The 18,587-nt window shown below is 42.7% G+C and overlaps 1 protein-coding gene across 14 annotated transcripts in view; it reads right to left on the bottom strand.

The window, feature by feature from the left end:
• spire1a (spire-type actin nucleation factor 1a) overlaps positions 1–17,573 on the bottom strand; it is a 30,755-nt gene extending 13,182 nt beyond the window's left edge. For 10 of the 14 annotated variants that reach the window (XM_035182854.2, XM_035182859.2, XM_035182858.2 and 7 more), the window contains exons 1-5: positions 17,064–17,573; positions 12,754–12,785; positions 5,598–5,639; positions 3,812–4,072; positions 1,533–1,658 (exon numbers count right to left, since the gene is read on the bottom strand). In XM_035182854.2, the coding sequence (XP_035038745.1) occupies positions 1,533–1,658; positions 3,812–4,072; positions 5,598–5,639; positions 12,754–12,785; positions 17,064–17,412 (810 nt within the window). In that variant the 5' untranslated portion in view covers positions 17,413–17,573. The remainder of the gene's footprint in view (positions 1–1,532; positions 1,659–3,811; positions 4,073–5,597; positions 5,640–12,753; positions 12,786–17,063) is intronic. The other 4 variants (XM_035182860.2, XM_035182864.2, XM_035182866.2 and 1 more) reach the window with 1 other exon arrangement.
• Positions 17,574–18,587: the final 1,014 nt, after the last annotated feature.

The following is an 18,587-nucleotide window of genomic DNA, read 5'->3' as shown; positions in this document are numbered from 1 at the left end:
AACGCATGTTTAAATCCACAAACAAATACCAAGCAATTTGTCCACACGTAGAGCAGCTTTGCAAATGCAAAAATCACAAATTGATGATATATTAATAATTTTCAAAACGATTTTTAAACTTCAACTTCACAGGTGTAAAAGCTTCTTGAATGTGTTTATCTACCACATGTTCAATGAGTGTAAACAGATCGGCTGCTATGCCTGGACCAGTTTACACGTGCATGTGGGCAGTTGAGACACTTTACACTCCACAAAGATTCACAAATGCACGCTGCATTTCAGCGCTGGTGGAAAACTGGGTCATCTGAGCTTTCAGTGAATTTGTGTGTAATTTCAAAGTGGGAAAGATGTTTTTCTAAAGAGACATTATAATTCGTCACGCCTCTATGAAAACTATTTTTTGATTTTTTTGTGTCCGAACCCGACCAAAGCCTGGTGTTTTCCCCGATTACAGGCATGTGCAGCATAAAACAATAAAGTAGATGGACCAGCCAACGTGACCAAACCTGACCCAAAGCAGAGCACCATTTGAAAATGTTTGAACCCAGCCCGAGTCTGTCGGGTCCCGTTGGATATACACACTCCATTTCTCACACAAGTTTTTCTATTCTATTCTAAGTGGTGCAACTCTCATTAGAATAAAGACAAAGCACAACACATTATAAATCTACACACAAAATATCCATTAATTTCAAGTCTTTTCTGAAATTAAACTCTTCTCTCTTTCAGGTTTTTCTTCCATCTAATGATTTGAATTAATCATGTTAATTAAAAAAGCAAACTCCAACACATCTCGGTTGATTGTCTGAGACATTCTGCCTCAAGATCTCCACGGGGATCCTCTCACTACTCATACTCCATTACTCCGGTAGCAATGCTCTCATTTACAGGAATCAAATCTGCCAGCTAGCAGGCAGTGTGGTGCCAGATCATGTCTATTCGGATTTAAATCAACCCCAACAAGTCTCAGTGATGCAGAGTTCTCAGATGCCCTGAGCAGGGGGGGGGTCAGACAGGGACATCAACACAGTCTGGACCCTGTGGGCAGCCGCTGTTGTTATTTCTGGGCACGACTCTGGTATTTTCTTTTTCCAGCAAATAAAAATCCTGTTGACCAAACAGATCCTAATTCAACCCATTAAATAAATAAAAATGAAAAAAACAAGCAGATTCGTAAAATGAGACTAGAGTTTGGTACTTCCTCAGAAAAATGTTTCTCTTTCAATTTATTTTGTATTATGACGGGTGTGTGATGTGTAAACAGATCCGACATTCTGAGTCTGACCTATGGGAACTTTGGGAAGGAAGATGAGTAGAAACTATTAAAAGCGAGTGTCTAAGTTTCTCTATATTTCTTAAAAGGGTGTAGATGACTCAGTGTACATGTCAGACTATAATCACGTGTCATGGCAAAAGAAAAGAAAGACTCAGAAGGATGAGCAGATGGAATGGTTTGTTTTTCTGCTCATCTGTGACTTATCCTCACCGGATTCCTCATTAACTTGCAGCGGTCAGATGCCGGACTGTCTTACCTCTTTGGCATTCTTGATCTTTTCCAGAAAGGTGCGCAGCTCCCTGGTCTCGGCATAGAGAGCGCGGCACACGGCCTGGTAGTGACTGGGAGCATCTGACGGGCTGGGCAGGTGGGAAGAACATATCTGGAGGGGAAAAGAGCAGTTTGTGTGACCAACTATTTATTTACATTATAGAAAAAGAATATATACACACCACAAAACCTGCGCAAAGTTATTTTTTGACAGATAAATATGTAATCCTAAAAACTTTTGTTTTAATGGATTTAACAATCTGCATTTTGTCCAAATGTCATAGAATTACAATGATGATAGCCTGAACTACTAAGCTACATGCTTATTGACTTTAAATCTTCTGCCAAACCCAAATTATATTAAACAATAAAGTCAGTACTTTAATGATTTAAGTGAATGTTCTAAAGCAAAAGTACATTCAGGGTGTGACTAAATTCACTTTTGTTTGTTTAATTGTGGAAGTGGGTGTTTCGAAAGGTTTTTATTTACTCTCTTTATTAACCATGGGTGTGTTTGGGCACAACATGCAATAAACCAATCTCTCATTCCATTTAAATGCCATGTGCACATGCATCATGGTCATAATGATCATAAGTGTCTCTGCAGAGGAAACAGAACAATCGTATGTGTGCACACCTTGCGCACCTGCCTATGTAGGTGCATATTACTAATGGTGATAATAGGCCCATAGAATATCAGTGAAGTATTGTGAATCCCCACGGGTCACCTGGTGGTGTCGCTAGATGAAAAGCCAGGGTGTGTGTACCCACCCCATGAACGTTTCTAGAAATTGTCATGGCGATCCATCCGCTTAACATTTCTACCATCCACAGATCAACAACACTAGAGCAGCTAAAACTGGGTGAAGCAAAACAAATCAACAACAGCGTGAACCTGATTGTCCAGTATAGCAGCGACATCGTGCGAGTGGCATCACCTGAACGGCATTTAAAAGATCTGACCCTTATGATTCGCCTGTGATAATAAAAGGCTGCCTGCATCAGTAATGGTTGAGCCGTCAAACCATCTCCAGCGACAACAAAAGGAATAAACCGGACGAATGACATTTTTGGTGTTCCTCTGAAGGGCTTGGTGAGCCACAGGCATGTCTGACTCAGCAGAAAGTGGCTTCTTCCTTCTCATTGAGGGGAATTTCTCCATGTAAAACGACACCTGGGGAGTGAGAGTATTTGCCGACATGCTAAAATTATTTTCCTATCTGTGGTTTCTACTAAACACAATGTTATTTATCAAGCACAAAAACATATTTATCACCCGAAAAATAGGAGGCACAAAAGAAGTTAAACCGCAACATGAGTGTCACTCTTTACAGATTTGAGGTCAAACTGATGTCTCCCTGTGCGTGACAACTTGCGATCGTCAAGAGATAAATGTTTGGACAATAATCCAAACCATGAGCCGTGTTTGGACATCAACTCCAAAGGATGTTGGCACAATTGGGTCCAGACCTTTTGCAAAGTTTGCCCTAACCCTAGACAATTTGCTTGCGGTGAATCCTGCGGAGGATCTTTCTGCCGGTTTCTCACATGGACTCATTCAGACATTATCCAGAGTTTTGACAACGGGCTTGGTGGTAGAAAACCCCGCAGACATTTGCGTTCTCCCCTCCGGAGAATGTCAGGAGATTATCTGGAGTTCAGTGCTTGTCTGAAAGCAGCTTCAGATTGACAGCTTTGGTAAGAGGCCGTTGGCCGATGTAGGCACTCCCTCAGTTTGCTCCATTTTACTAATGCACCACTCTGCACATTCACCAGCCAACTATTCCTGTCAACACCAGTCAGCCTCACGTCTCGCTGAACCCTCGTCGACCCAACCTGCCTCTGCCTGACACAACAGCAGAATGCGAGGAAGGTCAGTCAGGAATGTCTCGTTGCCTAATCTGGCCATGTCATATCAACATGTTGCAGGCTACACTCAAAGAGAATCATTGTTGGGAGGAATTAGGGGCCGGGCCGGTGCTGCATTGGAAACAGACCTAACATTTATATCCTACACCAGGTTCATTATATGGAGGGAACAGGCCGTGAACGATTCTAAGCCTATTCCCCAAATACCGGTGTGTTTACACAGCTTTAATTACCAGTCTCATATTCTGAAGCTACTTGGGGAATTTACAGCGTGACGGCCTCCATCAGGGAAATTTGTTTTGAGCTGGAGTGATAATGACGTACTGCTCTGTTTACAGACCTGACCTAAGAAATGCAGGGTGGAAAAAGCAAAAACACTTTTGCAGAACAACCTACCAAGATAATATCTCGATAGCCGCGAATGCTGCCGACTGTGCCGGTAGTGGTAGTGGAAACTAGCTCCTCTTCCTCCTCACACTCATCCTCCTCCTCAGTGGCCTCGTAGCCCTCGTCGGGACAGGGGTCGCTCTCCGTTTCTTCATTGTTGGTCATCATGTCGATCAGGCGCTCAAGCGGAGGGCTGAGTTCGCGCTCCTCATTTTCCTTGAGGCCAAAGTCCAGAGCTTTGTAGATCATGACGCCCAGTGAGTCAATTACCTGTAAAGAAGAAAAAAAACATTTATTAAAAAATTATTATTAAAACAGTTCCTCTGAATTGAGTTTCTACAGTGCGTTTTTGTATGTTTTCTCTGCCCCTGCTGATCTGTAATTAATGGCACACCCGCACATCCTCATGGAGAAAAAGCCCACTTCATTGCAGCCCTGTTTTGGTTGGATAAACAAGTCTATTGACAGTAAACTCCATTCACCTGAACAGACCGGAAGACGGGTCATGTGCCCACAGCAGATGTGAAATGAGGCCAGTGTTCCTCCAAACCGCCTGATCATTACCAGAATCTTAGGATGATTTCATTTAATAACTGCTTCCCCTCATTAATAAGCCGGGTATGACCCAACTTTTTCTGCAGCTTGATCCAACTCATCTTAATGTCTCAAACTACCTCCGCGTCGCTGCGAGACAAAGTCGCTCTTTCACTGCAGCATGTCTTCTCCTGACAGCTTCATCCAACCCATGCTCTCAAATCAACAAGTTTCACGTCTCTTGTCCTAAATGTGCCTTTGAGCTCATCTCGCTTCCAGACATTTTGTTTGACGGGACAAATAACCCAAATTGTTCCATTATTCTGTAGACTACAATCAGAGAAACTCTACTCAATCAGCTAACTGGTTAAAAGTGGTAGTTTTCCTTGATGAGTGACAGCCCAGTGCTGCTTTATACCATATTTGGCACCACATGGCATCACTGCAGCTCTAAATGTAGCAACAACAAACAAAACCTCGAAGCTTTTGTTAAAAGGCAATGAAACGATCCATCAGCGCGGCACACTGTGACTCATTCCTGTACTGTATGTTCTTATACTTAAAAGGAATGGCGCCACATTGTTGAAAAAGGGAGGAGTCTAAAAAAAACAAAAACAGAGCCGATATGGGTGAAGCCGGTGTGGACAGGCACGGCTGACTGCTCTTGGGTTTGGTGCTCGGCTGTGGGAGTGCAGAGAGAGAGAGGGTGTTGACTGAGCATGTTTGGGGTTAATTAATTCAGCAACCAAGATGTTTCCACTGGATTGTTTTTGTCATCCATAAACAACAGCTGTTCATGAGATAATAAATAAACACAGCCTTCTTCAGGTTTGTGATGACCCTCTTTCAGGGTATTTCAATGGTTAATTTATCTTTATAAAAAAGAAAAAAATATTTTTCTCAACCCGTAAAAGGAATAATAGTTTTGTTTAAGAGTTCAAAACTATAAAATTCTGTAAATACAGCATTTTCCCTCAACAGGGAAGACACTTAAACAATTAAAGTTAGTCATTCCAGTTAGTCAGTAATTGCATATAATTTCATACTCATTTCAAGAACCCAAATCTTTCCACTAAAACTGCTTTCAGAAAAATCGAGAGCTTTTCACAATAAGGGCCACCACCAGAGTCAATGTGCTGTAAACAAAAACATGTGAGTTTATACGTCATGTCCGTCCTCCTGCATGCTCTGTTGTCACAGTCTGACAGTGGGACAATCTTGACTTTGAAACCCTAAGACAAACTACAGAGTTCTGCATCACCTGACTCAAAGAGCTACGTGCCCATCTTCTGCTTTGTTTGATCTAGAATGAAAAAGGTGAAAATGTAATAAGTCATGTCTGAAACAGAGAGTTGGACCAATTTCATGTCAGTTCTGTTCAAGCTACAGGGGCCTTTGAGTTGTAATGATGTATATAATCAAAAATAAACATGACATTTTTATTTATTCACAATTTTGTGTCTGGTCAGAACTGCTCAATACTAAACAGCAGTGTATCATGTCTTTGTGCCAGTTGTTTCTGAATTTGTGTCATCAGTAACTGCCATGGCATTGTGGCTTTTTTAAATTTACACTCCACACCGTCTTCCTAAAAAACAAAAACACTAGTTCTTAAAAACACCAAAACAATAAAAGTAACCAAACCCATCAAAATTCCCCAACACTAATCTACTAATCCTAATCTCATTGAGCAAAGATCAATGTTGTGGCGTTCTATGTTATCGTTTATCAACGGTCTCTGTGCGCGGCTGGTAATCCTGTTCCAGGGCTAAAATAAATATCCTATTCCTTAGTGTCTGATTATGTAACCTCATAATCCATCTGTAGGACAACATGCGCTGTGCGATAGTCGGGGAATGCTGCAGTGACAGACAGTACAAGGGCTCTCATTCACTTGATTCAAATTTTCACGCTAAACTATGGTCAGTGATGAAATATGGAAAATCCTCGAGTCCATGTCCAATATATCAGTTGCATTAGACTACATTTCCAAATGAGCAATATTTATTATACCTAATGGGTATAATTTGTCAGTTTGCCAAATATAGACCATGGACTGTATATTAAGACAGACAAAATGAATGCCCCCTATAAGTGAAGCCAATGCGTCTTGATTGCCCCCTGGTGGCATTATAGATAGCCTATGTTACAGACATGAAAGGAAAGAAAATATATATATAATTCAGTTCTTTATAGTGAAGAATATTATTGAGTCTCATTTGAGTTTATGTCTGAAGGAATGGGGAAAAACATCTGAAACAGGAAGGAGGGGAAGAAACAGTTTGATTTTCCAATTACACGTGATGATCTCATATGAAGACTTGTGACAGAGGAATGAGGAAAGGAGGCAAAGCAAAAGGCAGCGAGGCGGAAGTAGGCGGGGGAATGACTGTGCGGATTAAGAGTTGGGAAAGACGTCCAGAGAACCCACTGCTGGGTTTCAGGAACCGCCTGAGCCACTAATAGAAACCAGGCTCCACCTAGGAGAGGTGGAAGCTTGCCACAGAGGATGCAACACACATAGTGTGTTCCCACCAGTGAGGCCTCAGTCACCCACAAAGTTTCCAGCAGTTTCAACTTGGGAAATGCAGCAAGATGAATCATCTGGGTGTCGAAGGAGGAAAAACAATTTAATATCAGTGCCGACGCAGGTTTTTTACCAGTTTACTAAATAAACGTGTAAATTCTACAAATCCTCCTCATGAATGTGGCTCTTTCTGAATATGTCCATTCACAATATTCTCCAGGCTCCCTCCACTTTTCTCACACTCCACTAACAAATAAAAAGATACTAGGCTCTCATATGATATCATTGCCCAGGGTAAGAAATGTGGTTTTCCCAACAATGGCTTATATTATACTAGAGAATCTCCATTTTTCAGACCGATGTCAGAGGGAGCGTTTCAGGAATCAATGATTAAGATGAAGACAATGTTTTACTCATGAATCACATTTATCTCCTGAAGGAACACATGCGGTCACGTTGAAACAAGGACAAAAAGCTAATAAGTTATAAAACAACATTTCATGCTGAAATTGACCCTTTTTTCTCCCAAACATGACATTATTAAAGCTTTGTGCCCACACAAAAAAGGAAGTCTTGTTTTTTCCACTTCAGTGAAAATGGGTCAAGCCTTAACACTGGCCTTTTGATGACCAAACTAAATAACGTCAGACAGATAATTAAGGACATCTGTTTGGTCTGCTCCAAGGCTGAACAGATCACAGAGGCAAGCAGGCGAGTTTGGTCACTGAGTATAAATACTGACGATGGTTGTGGCTCGAGGCCCTGAGGCTGTGTGCTACTGTCGGAGGGAGGTTTTCTGTCTGTGCTTCAATCACGGCAAGAAATTGCAGCTTCACCTATATTAGTCCAGTACAAGTTTTACGTGCAACTATTGCAATTTTATATACCATAATACCATCACATACAGCTGGTAATATCCATGAAATAAGTAAAGGATAATACAGGATCTGTAATTGTATTGGCAGATATGTAAAGCCCAGGTATCGGTATCAGAAAGAGAAAAATGTAACAGCTCTATTTATAATTAACAAAAAGTTCTGATCGTCTCCCAGTTTAGTTTAAAAGAGGAAAACTGCAAATACAAATAATCCTAAAACAATAAATATATGTATCTTCAGTTGTATACAATAGCTAATCAAACAGAACAAGAAGAGTATCCATGATGGAAGAAGAACCAATGTGGCAACCAGTACACAGATGGGATAAGAAGGCGTTTGTGAAGAGCTCAGTTTGTCAAATGTAAAGCTGACATATATCCATCCATGCTGTTAACCAATATAACTGGTGAACTATGGGCAGCTTCAGATTCAAGGTTCATTTAAAGGTGGTGCAGGACGGGGAGGGAAGCACAGCACTAATTTCCTGCAGTAAAAATGATGAGCTCATATTTTCATGCTTTGCAACTGACCAGATTTTGGGGTAAACTCGCCTTTGGAGTGTCTCTGTGGCCAGCTGAGTTCACAAAGCAGTGGGATAAGCAGCCTTCAGCGTTTGATGCAGTAGTAGAGCAAAGCCACCACTACACAGACAGTTACATAACCAGAGCTAAATCTAGAGGTTTCCACCGCAATAGCAGATGCTCTGCCTCCCCCGGTCTGCAGCATCGCTGTTTCCCTGTCTTTCATGGACGGACAGAACACGATGCTGCTCTTTAAATATCTGCTCATGGTTAAAGGCTCTCTGTGCTCGTTCGTGGTCAAAAACTGTCGAGTCTGCATCCAAGGCAATTGAAGTCAACTGGAAATTGCTGAGGACTGAGAAAATGTCCCCATGGAGTCAACATCCACCTATGATGTTACAGGTCATCATTCGCAGCCATCAGTGTGATATACTGTACATATTGAAGATGAAAGATGCTTTTCTTTATTTTTTTAAAGGACCCAAGTCTACTTTATTTCACCACAGCCTTTTATTAATCTGCTGCAAAATAACCCAGTTCTTCCTAATGGGTTAGTCAAAGTGGCTCTGAACATCACACAAATGTGATTGGCAGCTTTCATGACAAGGAGAAAATCTGGCTCCTTCACACAAACCAATTTATCTCATTCCAGTAACCACCCTGGACTTTCTAGCAGCTACTGCAAAACATCTCCAGTAAAAGATCTGATCGCTCCATAAACTTGGCCGACTAACAAAGGAAATTCAACTCATGTCTCAGGCCTGACTGGACAAGAAGATAATGAGGAATATGTTTCTTCTGTTGTGGATATAAATAAATACCCTGACTCAATTAGTTCAGATTACTCGATAATGTGGATTCGTTTGGGCTTATTGCTTTCTGTGAATATGCCTGTATATGCAGAAATGTAACCTCTGGGACTGTAATACGAACTGCACTGGGGATTTTAAGTAAAGCCGTCAATGTCACAAAAATCCATTGATGGATTAGGATAAAAGCAGAGTGTAACATAAAGAGGTCACTGGTACATGTCAGGCAGACAGGGATCAGATTGGGTGTCACTCCAGGGGTTGCTGTCTGAACTGAATCCACAAACAAGCAGGCAACTGACCCAGAAAAGAATCTGACTAAAATCAGGAAGGAGAAGAGGGAGAGCCAATATTCGTAAAGAACCTGGACTGTATGTACGACGCGTCTCTGATTCCTCCTGTTTTACAAAAATTAAGACAAACTATTGCAGATAAGGATGGTCCCAGCAACATATGCGCTCGAGCCAGCCAATGAACACGCATCAGTTTGATAAGAACAAACTAAAATGACAGAAACCAACTTGATGTGCATTTCAACTTTTTAGTTTGGTTAATGGAGGGGGCAGGGTTTATGACACCAGGGGGCGATCAAAATTATTTGGCTTCACTTTAGGGGAGCAGTCATTTCAACAGTCTATGGTGCAGAAGCCCCTCTTCATCAGCTGCATCCACATATCTCACCTGAATTAATCACTTTACACCAGAACTGAATCAATCAAAACTGAAGCTCTATTAGGATCCATTTCAAAATCCAAGGCTTTAACCCTGTGAATTGTGCCGGCCGACTAATTGTCTTGGCCCTAAATTGCGCTACGCAGTCCTGAACAGATCTGGCAACCTGGAGAACCTGTAACAGGATACTCTTACTAATCTCACCTTAATCTTCAACTGCAGACAAACTGGGTTAATCTTGTGCTGTGGGCTGCAGCAGAAGGTGCAAGTCTCACATGGAGCCTGGTTTCCAGTTAGAAATATTCACCATCAATCCCCAAAATAACAGCACGGCACCAAGAAGGAAAAGCTAACTCATGACCAGCGACCAGTTTTAATGTAATAAACCTAAATCAGAATCTAGTTGGACATCACTGATGATCATTCCAACACAAGTTATTTGGTGTAAGTGAGCAGGACAGTGGGTCAATTCCACACAAGCCAGTGATTAGCTGCAAAACACTTGTGTGTAGAAGCAGAGGTATGCGAGAGGGAGGCAGTGGCTGACTGGCTTGTTGGCTGACACAAGAGACTGAGACACAACAAACCCTTCAGGCCAAAACACCACGAGGGCCAAAATGTGTGAAAGCATTGCTCTGCATTATTACTGATGTTGACGTGCCAATATCCGCACTAAACACAGAGGTTCAACCATCAATGGGCTTCTTCCACTAGGATGAACACAAATGTCATGTCAGTTCATCAGTTGAGAGATTTCCTGGTTATGCATCGGACGATCTCGAAACCCATCAGCTATCATCAGATCATGAATTAGCCTCTGGGGCAATGGCCAAGCCAATATTGTGGGACTTCCTGTCTAGACGGTGGATATCCAAGCCAAGAGCCCATCCTTCGTTTGCTGCACTCTGCGTCTGACTAGTTTCTGTTATCACACAGGTCGAACCTTTCTCCACAAAGAACACAAACAGCTTTTTGTAGGTGTCCATACGACATTTTGGCCAAATTCTATTCACAGCCATCTGCATATGACTGAAGATAGATTAAAAAAGCCAATAGCCAATGTATTTCAGTCAATGTGTTCAGACTCTTTTGCTCTCCACATGGACTTTTTACCCGTGGGGCAACCAAAGCCTGCTCAAATGTGATTGGTCAAACTAGAAACAGATCGGGTCCTGTACAGAGCTATGTCGATGTGGCAAGTGCAGGTTTGCAAAAATTGACTCGTGTAGGACTCTGAATTCCATCTTGACCACAACAGTGAACCAACTGACAGACAGAGATTACCAGCCACATTGCGGTGTTTGTTTTTTTGCATGCAGGGCAAACAACTGATTTAGAAACAGAAGCCACTGCCTCACACCCGTGACAGGTGGTCATATCTGTACTTGAGCAACATACCAATCAATAAGACAAAAAAAATTAAAAAAATTAAATAACCAAGGTGTGTCCATTACACAGATGCGAAGAATTTATTTCCAAGGAACCGAACACGCCCTGTCCCGAGTATCACAGCATGAGCACGGTCATCACGCGGGGAGCAGTCCAGCATCAACTACCGTGGAAGAGAAGGTTGATGTAATGGAGGTGAGAAAACTCTCATACTCAAACATTTTCACTCCAATGATTGAGTCGTCACAGTTCCGCCATGAGACTTCACTCATGTTCCAGCCGTCAGCTGACAGAGGAATTCTTTTTCCGACCGAGCCACGCTAAAACACACATACTGTGCATGCCTGTGATCACAGGAAAAACGAAAACAAACATGAAGGAAGACCAGATTGCTCGGAGATGACAGAGGACTCTGTGAAATTAGTCTGTGTACACATAAGGAAGCTTAAGAGAGCGACTTCTCCTCCCAACATTATATAATGCACCCAGCTTTGCCAAATACACACTGGCCACATACTCCCCTCACGTGGTTTTGGTGCTGATGTTTGAATGTGTGTTGAAATTTTTTTTAAGTAACGCATTCATGAACTAAAAGAGGAGAAGAACAAAGATGGGCTCTCCTTTAAAGCACTCTTCTGCATTAGAGTGCAGCTCACACAATAAGTACACAACAAAGTGGAGAGTGCCACTTGTAGTGAACTCACTCATGAGCCTCCCAGGTCGGAGCTCAGTCTGTGGGCAAAACACTCAAAAGGGTTGCCATGCACCGTGCCTAACCCTAACCCCTTTGAACAGGTTAACTGATTTGTGATGGACTAAACTTTCGCTGCAGGTGCTGGAAACTGAGATTATGTTGAAGAATCCCCCCCAACTCCAAACAGTCCCATCAAATTCAGTCAAGCCTCAGCAAAATGGACTCACACATAGAAATCTGTCCCTTACATTTACCCGATTTTTTCCCCAGCACCCCATCTCCCAATGTTTGAGAAAGTGAAAGTAAATTCCTGAATCCGCCCTTTTTGTCTGCATCTATGCAAAAATGTGATGGATTATTTCTTCGCCCATACAACATCCTTCCACCAAGTTTCATGGAAATCTGTTTTGTAGTTTTTGCATAATCCTGCTGACAAACAAACCAATGAACGGATCAGGGGGAAAACATAACCTCTTTGTTGGAGGTGAAAGTGCTTATCATGCATGTCTGTACTTAGACTGTACTGATGTGACGTAACAAGCAATGCTCTATCAGTTGCTACAGATAAAATAGTCCCTACACACGAGAACAAGAATACCACCAGAATGTCTTCTTACACCGGCTTGATGCAGAGGAAACATTTTCCTCACGGCCCCGCCGGTCTATTTGTGGTGTAAGTGCTCACTAATAGCATCAATGGTGGGCAAGCTGTGAAACTGTTATGTCTCAGTCAGCGTGATCAGTGAACTAAATAATGCATCGACACCCAAACTTCAAGGTAAAAAAAAAAAAAGACAGCAGTCTCTGTGTTGAGTGTTGCTGCTGGAATGTTGTTATTAGAAAACCGGCAAAACAGCTCCAGCAGCACTCACTGGAACAGAAAACTCATTTTCTACCACTGATGGTTAAGTGACTGGAGGAACTCACCTCTAATGACGTGGGGGCCGATGTGTATTCATCTGTAATGACAGAACAGAGAATGGATGTTATTGACACTCATGAACAGGGATGATTATTACTTACGCATGTCATTATTTTAACAATCAACCAGGGAAACACCCAGTGAAATATGTATTAATGTACTGTACAGTTGTGCGAGTCATCTTTCAATGAACAGACAGCACACACACACACACACACACACACACACACACACACACACACACACACACACACACACACACACACACACACACACACACACACACACACACACACACACACACACACACACACACACACACACACACACACACACACACACACACACACACACACACACACACACAATAAAAGCTTGAACTTCTCCTGCTGCGAGTGAGAATGTAGCCACCCAGGAGCAGATGAAAAGCTGGAGCGCATGATTACAGCACTACAGATGACTGTGAAACCAGGGAGTGAATAAATGATTATGTTTTCTCTGCGAGCCGCCGCCTGAGGCAAAATGAAGTGTCAAATCCTGCCACCGGGAGCCAGTTGTAGGGGAAACACATCCAAACCATTACTTGCATCCATTATTACCAGGGTAACCTCTTTCAAAATGGAAAGTAAAAAATAAAGAAACCAATACCTCAACCATGACAGTGACCTTTTAAGACTGAGGCTGAATGTGGCCTCTTAGCTTTTACAAAAACCTGTTTTTAAATATAAATTATTGATTACAAGAAACAAGATTGAGAAAACAACTACTTTCATAACTTTATTAAACAAAAGACAGATCAAATATAATGAAAAATATAATATAATAAATCAGCACCTGTCTAAATCAAATATTAAACTTGTCTACTAGATTTATTTTAACATTTGACGAGTTATCATGAGCAACTAACGATTTGAAGGTTGACTGTGAGAAAGAGTAACGTCAGGGGTGAAAGTACAAACAGAGCCATAGATCTGCAGACTTTCACCAGTTCAAAGTGTAGGATCAGGGCATCTGGAAAAAATTTGCTACTTTGCTCCAGTCTGGCATTTCACTGAATGCTGAAACCATTCCGGTTTGAATTCCATCGGTTGAGAAAATGATTATGTTTTTTCCAGTAGGACAAGTTCGTTTTTTAAATGCAGAGCTTCAAGACAGAAGAAAATACTACTACAGTTTTTCTGTAGCTATTCTGTGCAGGTCTCCAGACATCAACCGTCATGTTCCAACGCTCATCAGGGAAACACTGTGTCCTCTGTCCAAGCGAAGGAGAGATGTGGCGTGGCCAGGGCCCTCGTCTCTCATAGGAGCAACTAAATCGCAGCGGCATATTTGGAGCAGAGCTCAGTGTCACCCTGACTCTGTTATTCAAAGAAAAAAATCTAAATCTCTGCTGCTGGAAGGGTTCAACAGAGAGTGAGCTATAGACCAAAGATAAAAATGGAAACTTCTGTCTCATCCATCACTGGCCTCTAATCTAATAAACAAATAAGGAAGAGGAGGCTCCATCCTAACTTAAACCCTTTCAATGAGATAATTAACCACATTAAGAGTACGAATATCATTTCAGTTAAAATACAGCATGTGCCAAATCAACAAAAAAAACCTCCTGTAGGTATGAATCACTAGAAATCTTGGGGTAAACAAGTTTCATCTTGATGCATCATTCAGGCTCCTTCCGGCAACGAGGAGTGGGAGTGAATACATTCTCCGACGCTCTTCATGTGAATTGATCTGACTGCAGCAGGAGCAGTGCATCGATAACACTGGACTTGGGCTCTGTGCCGCTTGTTAGTGGGATTCTCTTAAGCATGCACCACAAAAAACATGAACGCTTCCTTGTGTGCCGAGATTACATGAAAGTTGACCACAACAGCAAGGCAGAGAGGCTGTGGGGCTCGATCGCCGGTGGTCTGGGTGCCGGCCAAAGCATGATGACACATTTTCACTGAGTCATATATATGCAGGCCATACGTAGGTTGCATAAGCTTATATTTTCTGCTGGGGCAAGTAGATTCTTTAAACCCAGCGCTGAGTTGCTGGAGGCTTAATAAGACTCAGGTCTCGCTCATCGCCAGGTATAATAATAATAATCAGGACGTGGCCAAGCTCACCCAAAACACACCATCAACTGGAGAGAGGCACGGCAGAGAACTTTCCCCATTAATCTCTAAACTCATCTGCGGTCAAAGACTTTTAAAGCTGTGCCTCCAATCATCACATTTGTTCTATTTCAGGCCGAGCGATGACACATGGGATGACACGAGTCTGTTTATACTGAAAGTGTGGTTTCCACACATGGCAAACGTTTCTGGTTAGCGTGATACTCTGAGATGAAGGGGGACAGGACCGAGACGTCGGCTCGTGGGGGGGAAGAAGTAAACAGGGGAGGGGAAAGAAGAAAGCAGGTGGCTAATAGGTTCCCATGAGAGAGAGAGAGAGAGAGAGGGAGGACGTTAACTCATGCCTGAGGCTCCACTGACTGCCACACATCCTCCTCCCACACCCACCTTTATCTCTCACATATTAATGGAATGTAGTTGAAAGGGTGTGAGGCTCAGAGACATTGTGTTCACCTGCACTACACACCCGGGCTGACGTAGAAGGTTATAATCTTTGCTGGAAGCTTGAATAGACAATACACTCAATATTACATTATATTACACAAGAGCCCCCTTGGTTTCGTTAATATCCAAGTCTGGATTATACTAGATTTAGTAGGTTGGTCATTCTGTATCAAATCATCAAACTTTTAGTCTGTCACAGATTTCAATGAAATTTATTGTGCTGATTAAGTCATATTAGAAACTTAAGGAACCAAAATTCCAAGCATCTTGGATCACGATTAAAGGCTAAGTGTGTAAGATTTGGGTGAAAGGGATCTATTGGCAAAAAAGGAATATAAAGAAATCCTAGTGTGTAATCATCTAAAATTGTACGAATTGTAGTTTTCTTTAACCTACAATCGGCCCTTTATATTTAAATACTTTATATTATCGGGAGCGGGTCCTCTCTCCCTTTTATTGGGATCAGAGAAAGATGGAATTTTGCTTCTCATGTGACCAAATCAGCACGCCAAGATCTGTGACACTGCCACCCAAAAGTGTGGTGATTCGACACGAGTTAAAAGGTGCTCAGACATGTGACTTCAACTTCCACCACAGGCGTAAATCCATGCTGGGGCAATTTTAAAAAATGTATCCAAGAAAGTCTGCCTCTTCCTGTTGTCAGGTTAATTAGAGCTGATAATTTGTTGATTACTTTTCTTTAGGGTTTATAATTTGGCTTTGAAATGTCAGAAACTCATGTTGACATCTCTGTATCGTTTGCTTTGTTCAACCACAATGTAAAAGCTATTCACCTTACTACCATAGAAGACTATAAAAAACAAGCAAATATTCACATTTGAGAAGCTGGAACCACTGAAACTGTGCAATTTATAGTCATGTTTCCTACTGATTCATTTATCTACTAAATAACTTCAGCTCTGCTGTGTAAAGTTAAAGGTGGAACACGAACTATTCCTTCAGAACTGAGTGAATGAATTCTATGCAGCATGTGTGCACGCTACCTTTGACCGCTAACGTGCATTTCCTTGTTTTAAACATCAGATGCACACCCTGCTCTGAATGTACTGGACAACTGAACCTTTACTCCACTAACAACAACAACAACAACAACAACAACCTGTGCGTCTGTATCTAAAGGACACAAATCAAGGGGCTTTTAGCCGCAGTGACTCATCTGCATTTAGCGTTTTTTTTGGACCCCTTTCGTTTCACTGCAGGCTCGTTTCTGGCTCCCACGGTGCTCTGCAGTTCGAATGCATCACATGGTCCAATGTTTACTGAAGCTAACTGACCTGCTGCAGGAGCTGGATTTCAAACACGGACCCAGAGCCGCCATACTGGAGCCATGGAGCGTGTTTATCATGCAAATAGCAGATTCTGTTGTGAGAACAAAGCCTGTCTGTTTTATGGTGAGATGATAACACAGCCTCCCTGGCGTTTGTTTATTAATATTATTATTAGGATTCCCAGGAGCTATGTAGCGATGATCTACGATGCATTATTAACAAGCGCGTCTGTAAACACATCCACCACATGGCTGGAAGCAGACAGCCACAACAACATGGCCTCTTTGTGGGGATGCTCCGCTCCTGGCCTGCGAGTGGAGGAGTCGGCCGGGGAAGCGTTTCATTTAATGGCAGCCTGGGAAAGAACAGGGGGGGGCTTTGTCTTTCAGAAAAAAATGCGGTTACTCGGCCCTCGTGTCGGGGTAAATAACCGACACCTGCCCCGGGGCCCGGTTCGTTTACCTGCGCTGTCTCCGAAGCGCAGCTCCACGGTGCCGTCTCTCCCGATCCTCACGTCCCCGGGTCCCTCGATCCGCCGCGGCCACCCAGGAGCCGAGGCAACCGCCGACTTGGGGCTTTTCCTCCGGTGTCTCTGCGCTAGCGTCCGGCAGCACTGGTAGCACACTGCCCAGGCCTGCTCCTCGTTTATCGGCTGGCTGTACAGGCTCAGGATTTCTTCCAGCGACACCTCCTCGGCTCCGTCGCCGCAGTCCATGTTCAACAGATCCCCGGCGCTCAGGTTGGCGGCGAAGTCCCGGAGAAGGGTCGGCGATGTCAGCATCCCGTCGTCGGTGCCCGGTCGCTTGGCCATGGTGACATCACCGTGGCCACATATCTCTAAGGAAGAGTTTCGAGTTTCCTGTTAAATGTGTCGGAGCCACACGGCCGTGAACCGTCCGACTTGTCTCCGCGTCTCAGCTGATGTGTCCCCGCTGAGAGACAGGAGCACCAACGGTTCACAGGGAGAGACAGGGAGCTCTGCTGGGTCCCAGCGCCCGCCGAGTACACGGCTTATCAACCACACCCATTAACCTCAGCCAATAGAAAACCAGAGAGCTTCAGGTGTGCGGGAATCTGATTGGTCCCCGAGGTGCCCCTCTCCTGTCAGTTGTCTTAAAAAACTGGTCTTTTGATAACAATGCTAACTGTAGCTGTGTCTGATATTTGAGGCTGCATCCTTCGGAGGCCGCATGCTTTCAAGGCCGCATCCTCCTTCAGAGGTGCTTGATTACTGCACTACAGATGACTGTGAAACCAGAGTGTTAAATCCCGCCACTAGGGGCCATTTGTAGGGGTCAGACGTTGAAACCAATATGCGCCATCTATTATTAAATGATAACTTCTTTCAAAATGGAAAGTCAAAAGTAAAGAAAGCATTAGCTAAAGTGCCCCTGTCCTGTCAGTTATCTTAAAAACGAGTCTTTTACTATTAATACTAACAATAGCTGTGTCTAAATTCAGGGAATACATCCTTCAGAGGCCGTATCCTTCGGAGGCGCTTGATTACAACACTATTATATACTATTATTTATTTATCTAAAGCACATAGTTCTTCTTCCCTCTTCTTACCTCTTGGCCTCTTATGTGCTGATAATTCCCACTCCACGGTAAGTGAAGTCTTATTTCATCTTACTGTGTTTTGCAAATCTTACATTAGATAGATAGATTATTTAGATAGATACAGACAGATTTTAGGCTCACACAACATTTGTAAACGATTATGCATTGCAAACTATTAATCCACGGGTCAGGTCTAACAGGATGTAGGATGCAGTGAATGAAACTAGCTCATCTCAGCCACCTGCCTCATTAAAATGATGCTTACATGTTCTGGCAAGTAATCAATTACTATAAAATTAATAAATTATGATAGGCAAACAAAAACAATCTACTGCAATTAACTTATGTGATTGTGGAGCTTGGGAAAAGAAAATGAGATGGATGTATACCTAAATGTATTTAGCTAGGCCTTTAAGATATATAACA

Source organism: Hippoglossus stenolepis, chromosome 17 (assembly GCF_022539355.2).
Source record: "Hippoglossus stenolepis isolate QCI-W04-F060 chromosome 17, HSTE1.2, whole genome shotgun sequence".
NCBI classification, from domain to species: domain Eukaryota; kingdom Metazoa; phylum Chordata; class Actinopteri; order Pleuronectiformes; family Pleuronectidae; genus Hippoglossus; species Hippoglossus stenolepis.
This window is presented reverse-complemented; position numbering and strand designations above follow the sequence as displayed.